Source organism: Echiichthys vipera, assembly GCF_963691815.1.
Source record: "Echiichthys vipera genome assembly, chromosome: 22".
Taxonomy (NCBI): Eukaryota; Metazoa; Chordata; class Actinopteri; order Perciformes; family Trachinidae; genus Echiichthys; species Echiichthys vipera.
In genome coordinates, this window is record NC_139847.1 from 21,498,106 (window position 1) to 21,523,622 (window position 25,517).

Below are 25,517 nucleotides of genomic sequence, written 5' to 3' on the forward strand. Positions count from 1 at the left end.
CTTGTTCCTCGGCCCAGGCTCTTAACCAAATGTGACTTTTGGTAGAGTGCCTGCACTTTGGAACAAACTGCCTGAGGAAAGTGAGGGGGTAAGGAGAATTTTACGAGTCACATTTTTTGGAACAAACTTGTACATTGTTGATTTGCTCTTAATTGTATCCTGTTTATAACTGATTTTGGACTTAATTGTATGCAAAACAATTTGACATGGTTTTTAGAAAAGTGCTTTACAAAAAAGTTATTATTTTGGCAAACTGGCATCTGTAAATTATGCTTACCACATTCCCCCGGATTACAAAAGGTATATTATCTTCTTAGCAGTTCCCGTTTGCAGTGTAGACATAGATATATATTGTGGATAACTATAACTGGATTACTTTGATAATGAATAAAACAAAACATGATTATTTTTGTTTAAAACAAAGGGAAGGGGAAACAGGAAATCTAAGTGTAAAACCAGAATTCAAGGGCTCCAATTTCTGACTTGTAAATGCACCTTACATGGCTAACTCCCTTGTTCCCTGCTGACCCTCAAGAACACTGCGATCACCTGCAGCTGGTTTGTTAGAGGTTTCTAAAAACAGACGGAAGAAAATCAGGGGTGCAGCTTTTGTCCTTTCAAAGCTATGGAACAAACTACCGTTCAGGGAGGACCGCTGGCTCAATATTTTTAGAAGTAAGCTTAAAACCTCTCTTCACTTTTTCATAATAGGGCTGAACTTTAATTCTATTATCTATTTTTAATTCAGTCTTTTTTTTGGATTATCAAGTGAGTCTTATTCACGTGAAGATGTATTTTATTTTTAACTTGTTTTACTTATTTTGTAATGTCTTCTTTTGTAAAGCAGTTTGGGCTGCATTTCATGTATGAAAGGTACTATACAAATAAAGTTTATTATAGTTATTCTGATTATTATTATTACATTGAACTATACTATACTCCACACTTAACATTTAGTTTGAGGGCTTTGAAAGTTCTGGTTCTTTACATTCAAGCTGTAGATGTACAGTAAACCCTCTGGTTATATTATCTGCATTTTTAGTACAGATCTACATACACACACACACAGTGTGACGGTATCATCAGAGACAAGTCATGTCTGAAGAGTCTTGGAAACTCACTTTGAAAGGAATCCAGGATCAGTGACAGCAGAGTACAAACAGCCTGCATACATTCATGGAATATCAGTGTTTTGAGTTCTATTTAAAGCTCATATTCTCCAGTGTGTTAAAAAAAAGTCTGGTAATAGGATTAGTATTTGTTGTTATAGCAGTGCTAAGGGACTGCAGAGGACTATGGGCTTCGAGCTGACTGACTGGTGCAATCCACATATATAATGGGTCTGTCTACACACATAGAAACTAAAATTAAAAAATGCTGACGCAAAGTAAGGACAGGAAAACTACCACAAAAAAAATCACATTTTAATCTGTCTTTCAGTAATGAGCTGCTTAATGCATTCAGACAGTGTAATGAACACGGAACATGGTTTTGTCAGTCTTCATAATCAGAAATGATCAGTGTATTAGGATAAAAGGGTGACACAAACATCTTTGAATCACATGTTCAGTTATTAAGGCAGTCAAGACACGCTGGCAACAGCACATTTACAATGAGGTTTGGAATGTGTGAAGAACAAAGACAGAAAGAAAAAACGTAATCAAAGAAGAAAATGTTTGTGAATATAAGGGACACTGATGAGGGGAGCAGCTGAACCATGTGCATGTGTAAAGGTAACCATTACTGCACTACAGTATTTCACCACAGCAGGTTTAGTTTGAGGATTAGCACAACAATATTCTACAGTCACATCTTACAATGTCTTCCTTTGATTTATAGATCCAGCACCACCGATAATATATTATCACTGATGTAATCCCTGACAAAATAACCTCAACATATGGTCCATGCTAAGGCTGATGTGATATAGCATGATATGAAAATCCAGTTATCATTTTACATATATATGCTAATCACTGGTTATGAGTATATATTTTCAAAAGGGAGACTTTCACACGTAAGCCTTCATCATTTCAAAAATGTTTTCAACTTTTAACTGTAATACATTGTCTTTAGGGCCATTATAACTAATTAATTAATAATAGTTTTACGTTCACTGAGGCTGTTATTGTACCATGAAAGCATGCTATAGCTTCACTGGAGCTTTCAGTCATCACAAGATCTTCCTCATCAGAGCCAAGATATTCACATTTCCATTTTTCCCTGAACACTGAGATATGAGATATATTTATATGAATATAGTATGGAATCTGGATTATTACAACATGCTAGGACTTTACTGACACTTCTTCTCTTATCAGAGCTTATTTTAAAACTAAATCAGAACAGGATGAACAGAAAGGTGACCAGCTGTTAAAGCGCTCTGTGGAGTTTCACTTTATATTCAGCATAACTCACCAAAACTTCACACTCTACGTTCATGTTTACTAGCTCCTTCTCCTCTGCCTTGTTGCATATATTTGCACACACTACCACCTGTTGAAATCACTGATAATTCTGCTCTTAAGGGGTTCATACCTGTGCTGGCTACATGTAGGGGAAGTTATGCTTTTATGCAACTAGTCCCTTCATCTCCGGCTACTGTGATTGGTAGAGATAGCTGACTGAAGACAATTAGAAGCACACTGAAAAGGCTCAGCTACCTTCTCCTTTTCTAAAAACACACATCCAACAAAAACATCTCCACTGTTCTCACAGGCATCCCCATGCATGCTTACAGTGAATCAAACCAGGTAGATCTAGCAACCGAATGGAATATTCCGTTTGTAGTCCAGGTAGTGTTGACCAATCACTTTTGAGCATGCTTTGGTTGCATGCAGGTAAACAGTCGGTGTGGAAAGCAAAAGAGGCGGAACACATTGGCTGTCATGCAATTGGAACCATTTTCATTAGTGGTTTGTTATTATTATTTATCACTCATATGCAGATTTCTGTTTATAGAGGCACCATCTCTCTACTTCATTCTCTTAAATTGTAATTTTGGCGCAAAATCATCCCAAGGTCTTTTTCGGCAAATACGCTCGTCAAATAAACCATCAAGACAATCTTTTTCCGTGTAACAACTATTGAGTGTATTTGCCGAAAAAGACCATGGGATTTTATGCCGGAATTTCACTTTAGTTGCTAATCGGACCATAAACAATGACTGCTCGGTAGAGGAAGTCTTTGCCCAGATATCTGCTGACTACACCTGAGAGCTCATATAATAGCTGTTGCCCCCAGAGGCTAAAGTGTCGTCACACAGATAGACGACAGGTTCTGAGATTGCAGTGGGGGATATAATGAGCAGCAGTTAAATGTTAACTGATTAAAAGAAAACCCACACTGTAATAACCCAGATTAATCCTTTGCTGTGGCTCAACTCAGAAGTGAAGTGCAACTGTCTTTGAAACTCTGACAACCGTACAGCCCTCAGAGAGCAGGTGCATCATCTAGGTGAGCTAACTCTTTAAATGAACATCATCTCACCTTGCATTTCTTAACTAAATATACATATCTCATCGCAGCATTCACATTGTGAGAAATGTTTGCTGTAAATCAGCTCTCGGAAAATGGCTTTTTGCACTAAACATGGACAATGATTGGATTATTTTGGCCGCTATTCTTCTGACAACCGTTACATGAAGTCAGTACAATGACGCCATGTTGGACTGTAGCTTAGAATAGAAAAAAAAGACACGTCGCTATCTGTGCTGCACTTGTCATGTTAGTTTTCGGACATCTTGCGGATCATGTAGTTGAGGATGCCTCCGTGATGGAAATATGCCAGCTCCACGTCGGTGTCGAATCTCATTCGCACTTGGAATGATTTACCCGTGTCGAGCTGCGAGGTTAGAGACAGGCAACATCAAGTATCACATTACCTCAACAGTGCAATCATGTCCCTGTTCTACAACAAAGAGTTTAACAAACCTTCACATCGACTGTCATCCTGGGTGTGAGCTGCTGGGGGATGATGACGGAGTAGCGTTCGTGGCCAGTCAGCCCCAGGCTGTCAGCAGTGTCTCCTGCTAGATACTCCAGAGGAATCACTCCCATCCCAACCAGGTTACTACGGTGGATCCGCTCGTAGCTCTCTGCCAAAACTGCCTTAATACCCTAAAAAAAAAGTTCAACAGCAAGACATTCATTGCTGACCCACTAAAACACTTATTCCACCGATTTCTTCAGCTAACAACTCATCACATGAACAAAGATCCATACCTAAAGTGTAATTCTGCCCTAAAATCATCCCATGGTCATTTTCAGCACTTACATACATCAAATAACTCATCGAGACAGTTTTTATGTGTATAAACTATTAACGGAGAAATCCCGGAGAGTCACTAACAGTCGCTAACAGTGATTAGCTCGGGGCAGTACGGTGAAGGCATTGAAATGTCTTTTTTAACCACTAATCATACATGAAAAAAACCTCCATACCTCCATGTCTCCATGGCTTATTTGATGATGATTTGATGATTATTGTCATGTGATAAGGACTCCAGTTTCATTTACTTGACTTGCACTTTGTCCCTAACCTGACTCTGGCCAGATGACTTTCGTTCCACCTTGCTTTCGCCTTGACTCAGCCTAGCTCCACTCAACCATCTGGTATTGATCCATTGCAGAGGGATTTCAGGGTCCACAAAAAATGGTCCGGCCAATCAGGACCACCAGGTGGGATTTTATTGATGTGACGTAGCAGAGAAACGACTGTAGCGGCTCACATGGAGGAAACAGACGTCAACATGGATGCTGCTGTTTCATTCGTGTTGTCCAATCTAGAGAATCTTTCTTCTTTAAAAGAACACCAGTGAACGGCTCTGAAGGCTTTTGTTGGTGGAAACCATGCCGGCTGTTCTGTTTGGCCTTACCCTAAGGTAAGGCCACTAGAATGCTGTATTATTAGATCCCATTTTTGTCAGTACTTCCTGCAGTATGTAACCATTTCAGATGATATAAATAATCAAATTAATGTTACCTGTATTGGGTAAGTGGTTTTTAAATGGATGTATGGATTAACCAATAAAAACTATTCACTTATTGGCAATTTGACAGGAGTTACGAGTTGATGGGCTTCCTGCAGACAGCAGGGCTTACTCCAGGTCAGATAGTGCTGAGTGAAAGAGCTTCCTGCAGCATACTCCTCTATATGTAAAGTGTCTTTAGGTAACTTTTGTTATGATTTTACACTATAAATAGAATTGAATTAAATTCCACCATCACAACAATCCCATTTTTCCTGTAGAGGTCTGTAAAGCTTCCTGAGAGCCTGCATCACATACAGAAACAACTTCAAACCAAAAAAAATATTCAAGACTAGGGAATTAAACTAAAGACTTTTTAATAACAATTTTAGCAGAAAGCCTCCCCACTATTTCTCAGTATTCATCTTACCTCCTTGGTAACGGGATTTCTAACATGGAGAGCAAACTGCATCCAGTGAGATGCATTTTAAAACTCTGGGAAAAGCAGAAAGTGACCTTATGTTTATAGTTGGATTTTTTCTTTGTCATAATAAGAGAGGTCTAGTTTAAATAATTTATAGAATATGAACTAGGGTTGTAAATGAAAACTTTTATCATACTTCTGAGATCACTTTTGTTATTTGACACTATAAATAAAGCTGAATTGAATTATATTGATTCTTTTGACGAAACGATACAATATTTGTTGATAGGACAGTCTGCCACAATATCGTTTCAGTTTGGTTCAATTCAATTCAGGGGACGGCCATCAATATTTAAATATTTGCAAAAGCACAAATTATATTTTCACTTTGCATCGATGACATTATATCATTGCCCATTCAGTCAATATATCGATCCAGATCAATGTATACACCTTGAATATGAATATATATTTTCTTTTACTGGTTACAAAGAAGTGCTGCTCACCAGTAGAAAGGGGCCCTTTGCTGCCCAGTCTCTGGAGCTGCCCGAGCCGTACTCCTTCCCTGCTAGAACCAGCAGAGGTACTCCGGACTGCTGGTATCTCTCTGCAGCATCAAACACATCCAGCTGGACAAACAGGGACAAATATGCAAACGTTAGTCCATATCTACATGATTTGAGGCGACACATGTCTTTGTTTCAAGTTTAAACGCATACAGAGTTTATTTTTCCCGCTTAGAGATTCACTTATATACAAAAATGGCTTCTGTGTGCGTGATCATTTTTACAAAGTTATGGCTGACCGTTTCTCCAGTTGGCAGGTGAATGGTTAGTGGCGCCTGCTTGTTGAGGAACTTGTTGAAGAGGCGGATGTTGGCAAACGTCCCTCTGGCCATGACGGCGTCGTTACCTCGCCGTGAGCCATACGAGTTGTAGTCACGAGGACTCAAGCTATCAAAACACAAAGTGTGATGGACACATAACTGTGATGTCAGGCAGGAGATAAAGGACAATTACAAACTACAAAGCACCATTTCCTGTCTTGTGGATTAGAATTAAAGTCATGATCCATAAGAATTGACATCCTTGTTTCTAGCGGCCTCTTTGGTAGTAAGATGTGGTAGTAAGACCATGTGTGTTGACTTTTTTCTCTCTTTTGTAAACTTTATTGATACACATTCAACATTCATCTACTTCCAGTCCGTCCCCTATATGTTGCCCTATTAAATCCAACACATACACATGTTCATGTTACACTTCTGCCTTTACTACAAGCCTAACTCAGAAGTTGCAAATACACGATTTCAGATTACAAGTGAACGCAGCATAACTGTTAGTGACGATCTGGGCCGGCAGACCAACCTCTGTCAGCAGCGTCACTAACATTGTGGTGTATTTACATCTAGAGAGTGAATGTTTGTTGTTTCTTTTAACTCAATCTGTGATAGAGAGGATCTTAACAGACAATTAAACAGATGAAAATCTTTCGGAGCACATCTTTAAAGCTACTGAAGCAGATAAATCATGACTGAGGTGAACAGTCTGACAATAGTGTAATGTGCAGATTTGTCCCTTGTTGTGTTTCTATCTTTTTCATACTTTAAACAATGATTGCTTGTTACCTTTCAGTTAGACTCTATTCAAAGCTCATGACTCATTCAAAATGGAATGATAAAAAAACCTAGTGAAGAAACTGCTCCTAAAAAGTGTTGAAAGCAGTGAGGTGACTCACCCTCTGTCGGTCAGGTAGCGTGCTGCCGCGCTGTTCCTGGCGATGTTCCCTGCAGGAGAAATGTGGTCAGTGGTGACAGAGTCTCCGAAGTTCAGCAGCACGTAGGCGTCATGTATGGACTTTGGTGGCCGCAGCTTCATGGTCTGAATAAAGACAACCATAGCATCAGTGTCATATCAAAATATGGCTACTAGTGAAGCTTAGGAGAAAATATCACGGGTTTGTCGGGCAGGTCAAAAAGTGACAAAGCAGCATTCCAAGTGAGTTTCTAATAACTTTGAAATATTGCGTGCTATGGTCCACCTTCTCTTCCCCTTTCTCACCTTGGAGAGTCTTCTTCTCAGTCCTTAGTCCTGACATTTGTGCTACTATAAAAGGCATAAGGTTGGTGGTTTGCAGGTTTGGATCGGATTGGTTGATTAACAGACTTTTGTGGATTGGCTCTCATAACCGGTATTGCCTGAATAATCACATGGCAGGGCCCAGCATAAAAGTTGCCAGGTTGCCATTGGCATCCATTTTAAGAAATTGGCAACCAATTCCTGGCCTCTGGTTGTCATCAGTGGCAAACACTTTTTTGGGTCTAAGTTAACAGTCTGTGTGCAGCCCAACAAAAGTGACCACGCAGCTCCCCATGTGCTACTGATATGCGCTGTGGTGCCCACAGCTGTCCTGTACGAGTCTGATTGGGAGAATAAGGCTTTCCACTGCCATGATGATAATTAAACAATGTGAAATGAACTTTTTGCGCATCTATACCTGTACTTTTTAAGCCACTCAGTAGAAAAATGTCTACCTTTTGCAACCCAGACAACAAACCAGTGATGATGTGGTTCAATCAAACTGAATGTTTTGAGGTTTTGATTGATGACTTTGACAGATTTACAAAAGAGGCCTGGGAGAATCCCGTTATTGTAAAAGTGATCATGAAAACAGCCCATACCATTTAATTTGAATGAGAAATCAGGTAAAAAAGCAGGATATTATCTGACTCCATGTTAAAAGGCCAGTTTGATATATCTTTTTTTGTAGTGTGCAGTAATCTGTTTGTGCCACAGTTATCGTACCTCCATTGAATGCTTAATGACTTATGTAAACACAACAGAACCATGGATCATAGCTTAAACTGAAAAAGAGTGAGTTTGGTAAGATTTAAGATGTATTGAATTGTATGTATATGAAATCTATATTTACCAAACCATCGAAGAACGGTGGTGATTTGATGTAGGTTGATTTGGGGTCCCAGGTATACAGCTTGTCAGTGGGAGCAACCAGAGAGTTCCAGCGTTCATTCACTTTCTGCAACAACACAACACAGTAAGATCCAAAAGAGTCAGGTCAATCACACAGCTACATTACACTACACCAACAGAATGCTTGCATGCCAATTTTCTCGGCAACCTATCAAAGTTGCTCTACCTCAATCTTCTCATAGACTTCTTTGAACATTGATGGGATGACGAACGTTCTCTCCACAGCCTGGATCTCATCCCGTGTGGGCCAGATATTCCTCAGGAAAATCTCTTTTCCTTCAGAGTTAATGCCTACAGAGGATACAAGGGCAGAATTCAAAATTCAAAACACTCAGTTCAGCTGCTGTCTGCTTTGTTTTATGGAGTGTATGGAAATAGTATTTTGAAAGGGTGTTACATCACACTTAAAGACAAGACTTTGGCTGTGAAGCTCACAAATATATCGATGATTTGTGATGACAATTAATAATGTCCCCGGGACAATGTTAATCTTAATCTCTGGTTTGGAACCGGTACTCGATTACCATCCCTACTTGGAAAGCTGGTAGGGTGCAAATCTCACTAATGCAAACAAAATCAAGCAGCTGAGAGAAGAAACCAATGAGGGCCTTATGACAACACCTTTCTGCCAGGAAACCTCCAACTCTGGTTTCTACAGTTCAGTTTGCTCCACTCTCCAGAACATGAAGTCCCCATCATTCAGGCAGAAAACCAGGAAAGGGATGTCAGTTCCCTCATTAAATCATGGGACTGACAAGCATCCAGCAAAGGAGCCTTGGAACTTCCTCTTTTAGGGATGTCTGAGGAATTCAAATGGGTTAAGGGGAGGCTTCAGATGACTCTTTCAGAATCAAGGGACAATGTTATCAAGGCAACTGCAACAACTACTGAAGCACAAGGAATGAAGTGGTGACCAACCAAGTGACAACTCTCTCAACTGCTGCGGCAGCAGCGGTCAAAACAGGGACAGTGGACAAGGTTGAGAAGAGGAATTCAGCTGGAAAGAACTCTGTGAAAATAAAGGAAATAACCATGGAATTAACCATGGAAATAACATTCATTTTCCTGCGAGAGCTGTCTAGGATATGCTCTCTAAGTTCCAACAACCTGAATCCGAGGCTTGCTGAAGACCGAGTTGGTCAACTTTGCAGAACAGACACAAACCTCCAACACATCCTCTCATCCTGCAAAAATAAGCATGAGTCAGGGAAGATACACATGAAGGCACGTCCAAATGCCAACATGTTTGGCGTCCATTGTGAAGACGGAGAGGCTGAAACAACTCTGCTCCTCTCTCAACTGAAGAACTATCATTACCTTTGTAAAGGAGGGCCAGACAGCAACACCCTCAGCAATACAGTAATGGTCAGGCACACTAGGTTCAGTTTGAGATTGGAGAATTGGTCGGGACATTGACAAAAGGCCAATATTCCCACCTGAAAAGCAACATCTCTCAGTCCTAAACTCCAGCGGTCCGAAGAACTCATCCATTACAGAACTTACTGTGCCCCGGGTAGATGCTGTTTGTGAATATAAGCAGAAAGAGCCAAAATAACACAGCTGGCCACAGATGGTGACAGATGAAACAGTTTGGGTGGACAGTGAAATTTGCTGAAAGGGCTGCGAGTCCAAGGCCAGGCACAATGGTGAGCATTACATGATTAACCAGACTCCACCAGATGGATTAATTCTCATGATGGTTGCTGATTGGATAAACCATCTGTCTATCACCAACATACGGGCCAAATCAGCCAATCAGATCACTGAAGCGTAAGATGTACTAAACAGTAAAGGATATTTTCCATTTGTGTAACGTGAATTTACGGATCAAAGGCCCAATTTCAGGAGCCCGGTCCATATTCAACAGAAGGATCCAGAGAAAAAAAGAGTTAGTGAGCGGCTTGCTCCATAGCTGCGCTCATCTCATCTAGAGATGCACAAATTTGATACCTGGAACGGATATCGGCTCTAATATATTGACAGTTTAGCTGGATCAGATATCGGATGAATGAGTCCGATCCAATCCAGTCATTTCTTTTTTTATTAATATCATAAACAGCAATACAGTTACAGTGATCTAGTCACTTCACTTCTATTTGCAACAGCAGTTAGGGTTTCATATTACATTACAGCAGACTTGGTGCTGCAGGTGTCTTTGCATAGTGCTTGTGTTAGTCTACCGTAGGCTACTCATGGCAGTAAAGTATAAGGATTGTGTCATATATATATATATTAAAAAAACAAACAAAAAACTTATATACGAATACCAAAACTGAAAACCAATACCAACCCATTGAACGAATATCCAAATAGTGGAAAATTGGGGTCCAGTTCTTGTGTAGAGAAACCTTTAGATTCTACAGTTGGCTCCAACTTGCATTTGTAGTGACATTCTGTAAACAGGCCCCAGATGAGTGATACAGTGATATAAATGACCCAGATTGGTTCCTTGGTGGAACTGGTTCTTAACAGCAAGACCAATATTGGCCTTTATTGTTTAAAGAGTAAATGTACCCTTATATATATATATACACATATATATATATACACACATATATATATACACACATACATATATATATATACACATATATATATATATATATATATATATATACATATATATACACACATATATATATATACACACACACATATACATATATATATATATATTTACATATATATACATATATCTATATACATATATATACACACATATATATATATATATTTACATATATATACATATATCTATATACATATATATACACACACACATATATATATATATATATACACACACGTATATATATATATATATATATATATATATATATACTGTATATACACATTTACTGTCAATACACAGACAGTGTTGTTTGTTGTTACAGTAAACAGGAAGAGAGTGACTCACTCTTCCTGATAATATCTATCTCTAATTAATTTTCTAAATGAATCTATTTGTCTTTGAAACCTGCTTGAGTAAACACGTGTTACGTAGAATTGAATGCACCACTTTGAATTGTTTAAATAGTAAACTTAATGGTAAATTGCATAACCTTCAACACACACACACACACACACACACACACACACACCTCGTCACACCCAGACATAATATATTTTTTGTTAGTAATGGTGAGTAATAACGCAAAATGGTGTTTTTTTATGCGACTACTTGATTAATCGATGGAATAATCAGTAGAATAGTGATTACAAAACGATTCGATAGCTGCAGCCCTAGATATAATAACTAGTTTTATTCAGTGTGACAACTAATAAAGGGAAGTTTTTTTTCTCAGTGAAGTTACTCTGAAAATATAAGTACTCACCAATGGGTTCTTTCTCAAAGTCTATCCTCACAGTGCCCGCTATTGCGTAGGCGATGACGAGTGGTGGGGATGCCAGGTAGTTTGCTCTGGTGTTGGGGTGGACTCTCCCTTCAAAGTTTCTGTTTCCTGATAGGACACCTGCAGCAACCAGATCTCCCTAAAACACAAACACCTCAAATGGTTTCAAAACATCTCGCTAAAGCACTACAGTTTAACTTGAGTCAGCTGCACTGGCACATTTACAGTCAGTGTGTTTCCATGCAGTTTAAAAATCTGATTATATTCAGGTTAAGGGCGCACCCCGGTTTCTTAAACACCATGTAAACACCATACCCCAGGAGAAATCGGGTTTCTCATACCCCGGTTAACAAACCTAGAGAACTCCTTAAGTTCCCCGAATAATCGCGCATGTAAACAGCGTTCTCGGGTTATTATCGGGTTTCACGTCTGCACATGCTCCGTAGGTTATAACTCCCTCTTCCCATTCGGTGGCCGTTGCTTTTGACCCAGAAATAGAATAAACCAGGAAGCAGCGTCGCAGGGAACAACGGGGAAAAAACAACAAATAAGCGTTACCATTAAACAGAAGGAGGACTTTGCAACGGCAAGTAACATAACTACCAAGAACACCTGTTTCTGTCGTAATTCTGTCCAAAACCCGACCATTTTTGATTTTGACAAAGGGGAACAGGAAAAAAGCCGTATTCTGTCCAGATGTATGTTGGTGGAGCTCCACCTACTGTACCGGAGGAAGAGTTACTCCGTCATTTTTTCATTCAATCCCCTATCATGTATATGTGGGGAACTTAAATAATTCGATCATTCCCTAAACCGGGGTAAGGCCATTTTTGGGTTACTGATGTGCATGTAAACGCACTGAGTCAGTGCTAATGCTGACTGTGTGTTGTTCTTAGAAAATACATAAATGATAGGAGTGCTGCATGATAGAAAATAATCTATAGGTTTATATATTTACATGTATTATTGTTCATCTACAGAGCTTGAAAATGAGAGAGAAATAATTCAGATCAGGAAAAAGTAACAAGCAAAATTAAGCAAAGAGAGCACAGCTTTGTTTAGTGCCTACAATATTCCTGTTAGCACAGGACATGTAAGTATGAGGAATGCTGGGAAGACAGAAAAAATCAATGAGGAGGAAGAAGAGCCAATGAGTGCTTCAAGGTGTGAAATGATACAGCAGGGATGTGGAAACAGGCTCTTGGTACCTGGGTTATGGCCTCCACCACTGGCTCTGGGAGTGGCCCGCTGTTGCCTATACAGGTCATGCAACCATAGCCAACAACCTCAAAGCTAACAGGAAAGACAAAATGATTGTTTACAAGGTAAGCATATTATCTTCAAAGAGCTCCATACTGACTTCAGCTGACTGTGCCATGTGCCAAACATCACAAGAGAACCATGAGGGAGGCCTGGTTTTGTCACACTGGTATCACTGGGTTGTGTTTAACATTCAGCCAGTGTTTTAAAGCAGAGCTGTAAACTCTGAGATCAGTTGTAAAGTGGGAACCTTTTCTGATAAAATTATTAAGAACGACAGCGAAACCATTCAACTCTGGTCTCCTCATGGTCTTTGATTGAATATGTGCATAGAAATGTAACACCAAGGATAGCCCAGCAGATGTCACTACCTTCACTGGATCAAAAGTTTCAGAATGATGAACTATTTTCACCACAGTGAGCAGGACTGCTTTATGGCAATACTGGATTTAGAGTTTTGCATCAGTGTGATGAAGTACCTACATTTGTCATATTTATGTATACAACTATAACTGAATGAGACATACAGACATTCATCAACATCTTTTTGTCTCTATATACTGGGCCTTAACTGAATTTGCAGAATATTTCATATATCATGATACAATGTAAAATGCAATTGTGACGTTACATTACTTATACAGTGATTAATATTTTCCACCCTTTAGCTTCAGGCCTTTGCACATCAAGTCTGTATTTTCTTCTGAAATTGTAGCATGTTTAAAAATAAATACAACCTCATAAAGCTTTAAGAAAGGGCTTGATTCTCTGCGTTTTTTAGATTCATTAAAAGCAGAATTTTAAAGTATAATTTCACAACTCAGATTGTAGCCTACTTTCAACAGGTCAGATATTAATAATCAGGTGGATGAGGATGACGAGGTGACGAGGAGGGGATGAAATAGAGGAGGAGGGCAGCACATAGACGATGTATGGATGGAGACAGAGAGGCTTGAAAGCTCAGCCTCTTCAGGTGGGCAGAGAATGGAGAGAGAAAATGAGAAAGAAGGAGCGAGAGACAACGTTTTCCCTTGTATTAAGAGTTTTAGCAATGAATATAATAATAAAACGTAATGGGCTCAGTGTGCAAGCTTTCTATGCATAAACAATTTTTTGGGGATAATGGATTAAAAGAAACCATGAAAAATACAGACTCAATGTGCAAATATCTTTACTATGCAGTTATGTAAAAAATACTGTTTCATTGAACCTGACCAATACATGATTGAGGCTGAGCCCAATGTGGATATTGACATTTGTGATCATTTACATTTGGATAAACCAGGATATGTACTGAGGGAAAAATTGACTGGTGGCACACCGCTTTTAAAACACAGCATGATTTTGTGTGTGTGTGTTTGTGTGTGTGTCAAAGAATGAATATATGTATGCATTTGTAGCTGTGTATGACCTTTTATATATTTCATTTTGATTTGTCAAACAAATCAAATCATCATGTTCAACAGATAATGTGTCTCTGTCTTCCTCACATTGGACATGTTCAGTATGTTGTTCAGCAGCTTACCCCAGCTGAGAGAGGTAGTCCATAACACCACTCTCCTTCAGATAGTAGGTGACCACTCCACTGCCAGGTGACAGGCTGGTCTTTATGTACGGCTTCACGCTCAAGCCACACTCAATTGCTTTTTTTGCAAGGAGCCCTGAAAAAAGAGCATTTATCTTTAATACATGTGTCACATAACTGTCAGGAGTAAATATTTTCCTCAGTCTCCTACCTGACTAGAATGCACCTATAAAAAAATCCTATGATATGCCAGAAATCCCATTAAGAGAAGTACTGTGCACCCACCTGCTCCAAGCATGACAGATGGGTTGCTTGTGTTGGTGCAGCTGGTGATAGCAGCGATGACCACAGAGCCGTGGCTTAACATGTACTCTTTTCCATTGAACTGGATGGGGACCAACGTGCTGTGATGCTCAGGAGTCACCTGGAAACCCTTGAAACCTTGCTGATATGTCACAAAATCACATCATAGTTACTCTGGGGAGTCAAACAATGCCCTGAGAGTAACAGCAGAGCAAGTTCAAGGTATTATTGATAAAAAGGCTGTTGTTTTATTTTATTTTCTTTTTTTTTACATGTACAGAGATATTTTGCTTATTTAAAGTGATATTTGGGGCATTTTGGAGAGAGGTTGAATGAGGTAGTTACTGATCATCAGTGTTTTACCTACAGTAGATGACAGTCAACACCCACCAGTTTGGAGAAGCAGACAGGTGTACCAATCACACTTCAAAATACCAGAAATATCCCTTTAAATCCAGTTGTGTGTCGTAGCAATGTGTGTGCAGATGAACGGTGTTTGGTTTCCCTCTGTGGTCACAGCGCACTGAGCTAGGAGCAGCGGAGGTCAGCCGAAAAACTGCTGATTTTGATAATTGATCTGCAAGGCCTCGCTTAAACTGAGGTTCCAATTTGCTTTGCTATACCCGCCCCCTGTAGCTTTCCAGCAGCTAGTTGACCAGGTTGTCCACCCAGGTTGTGATCCTGGAAGGTCCTTGATATCATATTAGGTGAACAACATTTTTACAGCACTCCGTGTCAGTTTTTCAAAAAAGGGGGGTTTGCCCCCTGGGTAAGTAGCCTAAAATTCTTTCGAGGTTCTGACCGTGTTGATCGCCAACTAGTAGTGAAATCCTCACAGATCCATTGAATTTGGTTGGATTTTTATAATTTCTTCTATGGAATGAGTATACTGTTTGGTGAAACGAATGGCATATTGATTGAAGTCATAACTTGTGGCAATAGTTGATTACCAGTGAAGTAAAGAAAAAAATATTGGAAAACAGTGAGAAACGGCATTAAGTTTATGCAAAATCATGTAAAAATGTAACCCGACTCTCGCCAGATGAGTTTGGTTCTGCCTTGCTTCCCTCATCCATCTGGGATCGCTCCATAGGAAAGTTATTTCAGGAGGCTGGGCATTATCAAAAATCCCTGCATGTGATTGATAAACCACTTGTCCGTCATCTTTATTGACGTGCTACTTCAACCACTCACATGGAAACCAACCTATGACGCTGATGAGAGCGACGCAGAACAGCCAACATGGTTTCCACCAACAATAGCCTCTGAGCCATTCTCTGGTGTTCTTTTAAAAGAAGAAAGATTCTCTAGATTGGACAACACGGACAAAACAGCAGCATCCATGGTGATGTCTGTTTCCTCCATGTGAGCCGCAACAGTCGTTTCTCTGCTACGTCACATCTATAAAACCCCACCCGGCGGTCCTGAATGGTCGGACCATTTTATGCTGACCCTGAAATCACTTTCCTATGGAGTGAATCCAATAATAATTGAGTGGAGTTAGGCGAGGCAAAGACAGAAGCAAGGCGGAACAAAAGTTATCTGCCGAGAGTCAGGTCAGTAGAAATGGGTTTTAAGAGATATTTTTTCAGTGGATGTTGTCTGCACGTGTTCCTTGTTTCTCAAATGCAATTACTGACAGCCTTCCCAACCCACTGACGATTTGAAGAAAAAAAACATTTTTCTGATAAAAAATAAAGGATGCATCCACTAAAATGGCCAAAAATAAAATTTGCGATATTTCTGGCAGAGCAAACCCTCCAATTATTGGTTCTTAGGGTCAAAGTTAACAGAAAAAAACAAATAAAAACTTTGGCAGTCTATGTCAGGTTCGACTTATTTTTGAGACTTTGGCTCCCTGACTATGAATGATGTGTTTCACATCATCGGCTGCTACGCTCCGCAGAGATATTGACTACAGAGAGAAGCTAAACACTGTTCACACTGCCATGATACAAAGCTGGTTTAGAATTCTGCAGTATCTTTTTAAGCCAATACAATACTTCCAACAATACCAGAACTTTACTTTTTCTGTGACAAAACACACATTAAATCCCTGAATCCTTGACTCTGGCACTAGTACCTACCTTTGCTCCCAGGCAGGTTTCAAAGTCTTCTTTCATGCCAGAAACAGCAATTCTATCCTGAGGTCTTTTGGGACCACTGCAGCATGGAACCACTGTAGTCAGATCCAGCTCTACAACCTGAGACAGAGGGGGAGATCAGGATGTACTATAGTGGTGGCTCATTTCACATTTCTTTACCTGACTTTAATAATAATAATAATCAGAATTTGGCGATCATTCATGATAACACATATCTTATTCTTATAATGTTTTTGTGTCTGGTATCATGTTACAACCTGCTGCTGAAAAAAAGTTTATCTTGATTCCCCTGGTATGCTTTTTACTGTTATAATCAGGATGAATTATTCAACCTTTCTTTCTTGGGCTGAACAATCTATAACAAAAGCAGCTAAAACATTAGATTGTAGAGACTGACCTGAGTGAAATCTGGATCCTGAGAGACCTCGTTGTAGTCTCTGAACATGGCCACTGCCTTCAGGTACTTTGTAATGTAGGCCAGCTTTTCTGCATCTCGCCCTGAATACAAAAAAATGAAAAGAAACCTTGAAAAAAAAGAATGGCAAAATGTCTAAAATCCTGATCAGAGGAATGAACCACCTGAACTGACCCCTTTCAGCACTAAACTACTGTCAAAAATTAATTTATCCACAGAAAATTCTGACAATGTGTGTACGAGACAACAAAGAGATGCCCTTTATTTATTCACAATTCAAAAAGGTTTTAATTCACAGAGATAAACTTGTTCACATTAAATCTACAGTGACTTCATATGTTGGGATTTTTTTCCATGAACATCAGACATTTAGAATTTGCAGTATTGGTTTACTCTACTGTATAGAGTAAAACATTTAAATGCATGGGCTCAATTTTTGATAAATTCTGTCTGGATGGATTGTTTGTGGAGATGAAGTTTTGTGAGTTTGTTTTCAATTGAAAAAAAAACGTGGGAAGTTTTGGAAAATCTGATGAAGTTTAATACAGCTTTGCCAATGCAGTACGTGCAAAGTTTGTGAAGAAGAAGAAGAAGAAGAAGAAGAAGAAGAAGAAGAATGGCAAGAACCAAACTCAAAAATCAAATTGTGTTTACAGTGATGTTGCTAAAGTAAACATGTAGAGGTAAATACAACCATCACTTCTCATATCAAGTCACACATGTAGCATAGGAGCCATTAGAGCCACCATGCAACATTATCTCTATAGTCTACACTGACCGGTCTGCTCGAGGTATTGAATGCTGACGTTGTCCACGGGAAAGAAAGCTGCCGTGGCTCCGTACTCTGGACACATGTTGGCGATGGTGGCTCTGTCAGCAATGGACAGCTGAGCAACACCCGGGCCAAAAAACTCCACAAACTTCCCCACGACACCCACCTGACGGAGGTGCTGAGAGCAGAAGGAGGGGGGATATGTCAGATTGTGATGATACACACAACAGAAATTACCCCAAAAGAACAGATCAGTCTCTGCATACCTATGATTTATTATTTGTCTTTGAACGAGACATTGATGAATTGAAAAAGTGTGAACTGGATCTAATTACCTTAGTCACTGTGAGAACAATGTCCGTGGAGGTAATGAACTTGTCTGGGATCCCGGACAGCTTGTATCCCACCACCTCAGGCAGCACCATGCTGATTGGCTGACCCAGCATAACAGCCTCCGCCTCTATTCCACCCACACCTTAGGGTTTTATGACAAATCTTATTTAGCACTTCGTCATCAATAATCAATCAAAGTGAGGTTGTTTTGGTCATTGGTATCTAATCATTAGCTAGAAGTTTACCCAAAGCACTGCATGAATAAATGAGAGCAGACGTTGGGTGTTACAAGGGTCTTCCATTGAAAACAGTGGCTTATATCTACTTATATATTCTTTATACAGTACATACCAATGTCTGCTTGCTAAATAGCCTCAATGGGATGGAAACACAGGATATGCTGCGTTTAAGATTGCATGAATTCTACTTTTCCTTGAAACCTCTTCCTATACGATCACACTAACACACGACTGAATATAAAATGCAAATATAAAGAAGAGATTGTCTTACCCCAGCCCAGGACTCCCAGTCCATCAATCATTGTGGTGTGGGAGTCGGTGCCCACCAGGCTATCAGGGTAGAAGTACCCATCCTGGTTAAACACCACTCTAGCCAGGTACTCTAAGTTGACCTGGTGAACAATCCCTGAACCAGGAGGAATGATTCGCATGTTTCTGAAGGCTTTTGAGCCCCACTGGGGAGGACAGGAAACATATTGAAAGGTTAAAACATCTCCTCATACTTACCTATATAAAGGACATGTAGACCTGACACTTTTCATACCTTTAAGAACTGAAATCTCTCTCTGTTGCGGTCAAACTCCAGGTCCTGGTTTTTCTGAAGGCTATCAGACCTAAAGGAAAAATAGTGTGTTCATATTGGAGAGAAAGAGAGAAATAGTATTACACAGTAGTTAAAGCCTGAGCAAAGTAAGCTGATGATCACACTGCATCTACATATACAGTAGAGTATGATATAGTATCTATGACCTTGTTCCCACCTGGTATCAAGATGTGGTCTGAGTGATCCAAACAAAAGTGGACAGCTCTAAATACAGGTGAGAACACTCTCAGGACGCACTGAGGATGCATTGAGATCGGATGTCAAAAACCAGTCTGCGGTTGCCTTTAAAAGGCAGTCCCAGAACCCGTTAGTGGATCATAACCTTGCTTTACGGTTAATAAAATGTACCCAAAGTATGTGGATACATTGCTACAAATAGTCCTGTACTTTCGTCTGCCATTGATATTGACAAGTCAGAGCAGCTATAAAATGGATATGGATTTATTTCCTATAAACTCTTCACAATAAAAGACTCCGGTTATTTTGTAATTCAAATGCTTTTATTGTGAAGCAGTGAAATCAGGAAATGATGGGATTTCATCTGCAGTAATTTAACCTGACGTAAACTAAAGCAGTGAGCTGAAGATGGAGATTTAAAAATGCCTTTCTTTCTGCTCTCCTGCACAAATCACAGGTTATCATTGCTATTTATATGTTCATAAAATACATAAAAAATGCTGAATATATTACACTACTGTTTATGACAGAGAAAAGTTGGAAGTATGAAATCGCTTTCATGAGTCCTCTATCGTTTCTGCAATAATGATTTATGTGAGATAAGAGTAACAACTGGAATTCAATGGGGGGGGGGGGGTTATGTAAAATATAACCTCCCAACGATATCCCCCGCCCCTCTTGAAGGCCTGTTGGGATTTCTTCGGGTTCAGAGACTTTTACTCAAATAGTTTGTTGTGAAATTGCGCCATATTTCCGTTTCCTGTCAACACGCGCATCTTGCTGACACTCTCCTGCCAATGATCGCAGTGCAGGTTACCGTGACAGGATTCATGAAGCACAATAACGTGACTATTTTATGATGTTATGTTGTTTTCCTTAAGTGGATGCAGTGGGTTAGGTCTGTTCATTGTGTTGCTGTAGGGACAACCATTTCAGTAATTAGACTGATTCCCCAAAGCTGTATACCTAGGTGCAACAATGATGTAGGTTATTGATATCCTCAATGGAAATGATGTAAGTGGTGATTTAAATTAAAGAGCGGGAAGGTGGAATCAGATCACAAGTGGTCACTGAACACACAGACTGAGAGCTGAACACTTGTGATCAGACCAACCAGAGCAGATGTTTTTACTAGGCAGGAACAGGGCCTATGACGTGATGGTGCCATGGTGGAAAGATGAGCCTTACTTTCTGTTAAAGTCCACTTGGATGGAATGATCGATGACAAGGTCAGCAGGGCACACAGGATTAATCTTCTCTGGATCACCGCCTAGTTTCATCACTGCATCACGCATGGCAGCAAAGTCCACCACAGCAGGAACACCACTGCAAGGAGAGTTCAGAGACACAACATGTCACTCAAATCATCATCTTTAGAGCTAGTTGATCATCACTTAATGTATCTAGGAAATCAGGTTTGGGTGATATCACCTAAATTCAGTATCACAATTAACAATGCCATTTCAAATAGTCAAAATACAGTGGACACTCATTACTACATTTGTCATATATCCAGTAGTTTTATTTCCTTTCAGTGAACCTGTAACCACGTGACATTTACCCTCGGATCAGGAGCATTATACCAAATGAATCGCACCTGTGCGTGCGCAGCCCAACCCCTATATGTATGCTGCGCACCCACACACTCACCCTCTTTTCTACCCAGTGGGAAGAAAGGCAGTGCCAACCTTCACCACCAAATGACAACAAGGGGTTACAGGTTACATTCATAAAACCGTGTTTACATACACAAGCGTTTGTTCATAAGCCTTTGAGGCGTCCATTTGACACCATGTTTGCATGACTACACTAAATCTAGTCATTTAATGCAAATACTTTTGATATTGTGGGCTGAAAATATTTTTTATTTTTCTAATGCTCATGAAACAAACAAAAAAAGTTTGTCATCTCTTAATACTTTCTGTTTCCCTACCCTCTCAGATTCAAACCCATTGGTTACCACTAAAAATGTAAATCTTGGGGGGGGGAGGGGAATTTCCGGAAATTTTCAGGAAACATTCCATGGTAATTTAAGCTGGGGAATTTGGGAAATATTCCAAACTGGAAACTGTTCATGGGAATTATGGGAATTCATGGGAATTAACTAGAAATAATTGTGTTAGGTTAATTGATGACTCTAAAATTGCCCATAGGTGTGAATGGTTGTCTGTCTATGTTCGTCTCTATGTGCCCTGCGATAGACTGGCGTCCTGTCCAGGGTGTACCCCGCCTCACGCCCGATGTCAGCTGGGATCGGCTCCAGCACCCCCCGCGACCCCGACCCCGGGATAAGCGGCTGAAGATGAATGAATGAATGAATGATAATTGTAACTAACTGTAATTTAAACAAACTGTACCATATCCAAAACATAAATAGAAACATTTTGTTTTTCTCATAGGCAGACATCCATGCAAAATAATACAATTTAAAAAAAAAACATTTCAACAGATTTATTTATAAGTAGAACTTTATCAAGTTTGAATCATTTAATTGAACAATCAATTATTTCATTGAACATAAAACATGAATGGTGAGTAAAATGTTACTCATCCCCCCAACCCCACCCTTCCAAAAATTCAGTAGAAATCATCTATGTATGTGATGGAGTAATGGAGGAATGCACGGTGCAGGGGGAGTGGCCTCAATCCCCCCCAAGGTAAGCAGTGTGCTATGTGCATGTGATTGAGGAATAGCATAGATCTTTTCAAGCAGAAATCTGGTGGGTTTTAGTCCAAACTATGCTTCAATATATTTCCCCAACTGTATTTAAAATCCCTGTTAAAGGCCAACATTCAATTTAGTAAACTCCAGGTTCATACCCGTTTAACACCATCAATTCCTGTAAATTCCCATAAATTTCCATGAAAAGTTTCCAGCTTTCAAATGTAAGTTGTGTATCGTTTCATACAAAATAGTCAAAATCGAAACAGCAGAAGCCAAGATATGCTGCCTTTTAGATGGGTCAACCTGCAAAAAAATTGGATCCTACAGTACATTTCCCATAATACACCTATCAATATCAGATTTATTATTATTATTTATTCATTAGACAGTCTCTGCCTAATAAATGACCATGTTCTCAAGGTGACTCTAAGTTGGTAGTTAGTAATTAAAGGCTTTTTGTTATGAATTTGTGATATCCAACACCTGAAGAATTTTGGGGAAAAAATACCTGATTCATTTGAATGATACTGCTGATTCACAATATTGGAGGGAATGATCATTTTCTCATCATTATTCTCATTTTCATTGAAAAATATATTAAAATGGTAATGGTATGATTTATTTATTTTTTTTGCAAGGATCTGTGTTCTTAAATATATAGACTTTAATTTGTTCTCTATAATATACTTCAGTTTGACACATTTTGTCTTGAACAACTATTGCACCACCAAGTTGGATGTTGCACTTGTCAATACTGACGTTTTGATAAAATTACAATTAGCTGTTCAGCCCTAATCCACGGCCAAACCGAAATTATCCTGATCCTAGATCATGAGAGTTATTTTCCCAGACTTGAAGTTCCTTAAAAGACACATAGGAATTACCCAACTGTTTTTGCAGAATAAGTAGTAGGCCCACTCCCCGTGACTGTGACCCATATGTGTAAAATTGATTTCACTCCCCTCTGAAAATAAAGTTGTCGTACTTTGAAAAAGGGTTCCAGCCATTGGAGCTACTCACTGACATGCTAATGAAAATGAATAGTGTCCACATACGTGAAGTCCTGAAGGATGACTCGAGCTGGTCTGAATGGTACCTCCACAGTTTGGGTCTGGGTCTTCTTCCAGTTGAGGATGCTCTCCACATCTGAGCGCTTCACTAGAAACTCGTCACAGTTTCTGACAGCAGACTCCAGGAGGACTCGAATGGAGAACGGCAGACAGTCTGAGAAACAGATGAACAGTGAAATGGAATAAATAAGTGGAATAAACAGTATATCACTGAAACTATTAGCCTGAAAAGAGGCTTCATATGTGCATTCAGTAAAGAATTGCTGTTACCATATCTTGGATCTCCAAGTTTGGAAAGATTGAAAAACTGCTGCTTTGGGTCCTTGGGGTCCAGAGGCTCAACTATATGTTGAAAAGGATTATTCACAGTCGCAGACATCCTCCTCTGTAGTCAGAACAAATCTAAAGCAGAAATATGAAGAACATAAGCCGGCTTTTAACATTGTGCAATAAATAACAGAAGCAAAGATGAATGAAACAAATATTTGCATTAGTCATACTATACATGCTAACATGCTAACTGCACATGAAGACTGAATTGATCAAACAGTGATGAAGTGTAATTAGAGGGCTAATTATAATTCCAAAATGTGAGGTCTTTCTATTCAGTATGGAAACAGATTAGCTTGGGGGTTAGTGAACTCTTGGCCCATGTTTTACAACTCTTACATAACTAAATCTATTTAGCAATCTGATACACCTTTAAACAACTCAAACTTTTAATGGCAATGTGCAAAGTAAATGTTCAGCAAGTTTTGCTTGAACACAAACTGAATAAGATTTAAGAAAACCAGTTCTACTGCGACTGGTTTCCTTGAGAGCCGATATGCGTGTGAAAGGTGAACTGATAAAAAGAGCACTTGACTGGGCCTTCACATCCTGAATGTGCACATATTTGGCTGCTTTGTTGAATAGCAGGCTAAAGGTCTGCTGCAAAGTGCAAAGACAGTTTATGATACTGACATGACTGAGTGATGTAACACATCCAGAGCAACCAGCACCAGTGCTGGACTTTGAAAACACGTGTCTGATACGACAATACGAAATAGCAAGAGTGATTGCATTTGTAATTGAATTGATAATGACTGTGCTGGTATTGATTTTATGTTTTACTGTACAGTTTATGATGATTTGAGGAATGTATTTTTTTTTACTAAAAATGTCTTCCGTAATGCTAATTTATTTTGGTTAGATGAATATAAAAAAAATGAAGTTGTGCTTTAAAAAGGGGAGCTTTTTTGTAGCAAAATTTCATGGTAAAGGCTGGAAAAGAATTAATTTTTTGTTCAAAGATGGAGCTGTACAATAATCTGTGTTTGGAATGTAATGTATGATGTGAAAGCCATGAGGGTTGGGCACTTTGTGTGCAGGACACAGACAACTGAGATGAACTGGAGCTGAGCTAAAGCTGGGACTGAATGTCTGTTCACACTTGTAGTCTCGTTGACATATTCTCTGACATCCTTCCTGATCTTAAATCAGACTTTTGTCAGCAGCTGTTCTTGTATGGATAGATAACTTAACATGGGAGAACTTCGACGTATTTTGTTAACATGCCAGACATGTTTACATTTATTTCATTAAGGTTCATTAACATTTATTTCATTAAGGTATCAAAAAGTATCAAACTTTCCAGCCTGTGAATTGAAAATAAAAACACTTTATTTTTTCATTCATCTTCAGCTTGTCCCTTATCGGGGGCTGGAGCCGATCCCAGCTGACATCGGGTGAGAGGCGAGGAACACCCTGGACAGGACGCCAGTCTATCGCAGGGCACATATTTATTTATTTTTAATCTGTGAATATTCTTAATCGAATCAATACTACTATAAAATGTGGTGTTTAACGTCACTTCGGTTGAGAAACCTGACGTTAATCCTGGCATAAGTAGTTAATTCATATTTCCCTTCTCGTGCTCCCAATGGCCCTCTGACGTAAGTGCGCATGAGGCTAAAGTAGCTGGTCCCACTTCAACATTTACGAACGTTTCCATGAAAACACAAAGGAAAGAGACAGTCTTAAAACGATTACTAGTAGCTTTACCACATGTAATATTTGTATGACATGAATAACGGCGAATGAGACAGCCCAAGTTAGCTATAATTTAGCTTACGGCTCCTCTACTCTGCATGGCAGTAGAAGCAGGACTCCACTGCGTTGTTCTATTGTTAACTCAAACATTATAAGAGGGTTAGTTCATGTGGTCGGATCTGAACAAAAGTGACTTACTTCAGTGTGCAGCAGAGGGGATCCCGCAGAGCACGGCCGTGTGTCACTGTCAGCAGGCTAATCTCATGCTAACCACAGCTGTGTTC

The 25,517-nt window shown here is 39.5% G+C and overlaps 1 protein-coding gene across 1 annotated transcript; it reads right to left on the reverse strand.

Moving 5' to 3' along the window:
• Positions 1 to 1,452: 1,452 nt before the first annotated feature.
• On the reverse strand, positions 1,453 to 25,517 carry aco1 (aconitase 1, soluble). The gene is made up of 21 exons (XM_083937317.1): positions 25,432 to 25,517; positions 23,473 to 23,604; positions 23,188 to 23,356; positions 20,656 to 20,793; positions 19,231 to 19,300; positions 18,958 to 19,141; positions 18,450 to 18,589; positions 18,121 to 18,292; positions 17,325 to 17,425; positions 16,910 to 17,026; positions 14,805 to 14,964; positions 14,520 to 14,655; positions 12,943 to 13,027; positions 11,717 to 11,873; positions 8,548 to 8,672; positions 8,323 to 8,427; positions 7,129 to 7,271; positions 6,200 to 6,347; positions 5,901 to 6,023; positions 3,934 to 4,119; positions 1,453 to 3,844 (listed from the first exon to the last, which is right to left on the reverse strand). The coding sequence occupies exons 2-21, from the start codon at positions 23,579 to 23,581 to the stop codon at positions 3,728 to 3,730; spliced, it is 2,685 nt and encodes an 894-aa protein (XP_083793443.1). The 5' UTR covers positions 23,582 to 23,604; positions 25,432 to 25,517; the 3' UTR covers positions 1,453 to 3,727.

Bases quoted from the DNA above. Each gene is read 5' to 3' on its own strand.
- aco1 (XM_083937317.1), bottom strand. From the start codon at position 23,581: ATGTCTGCGACTGTGAATAATCCTTTTCAACATATAGTTGAGCCTCTG. The intron at 14,965-16,909 runs GTAGGTACTAGT...GTGACATATCAG, and splicing joins AAACCTGCCTGGGAGCAAAG to CAAGGTTTCAAGGGTTTCCA. The intron at 7,272-8,322 runs GTAAATATAGAT...GTCTTTATTCAG, and splicing joins CACCGTTCTTCGATGGTTTG to ACCATGAAGCTGCGGCCACC.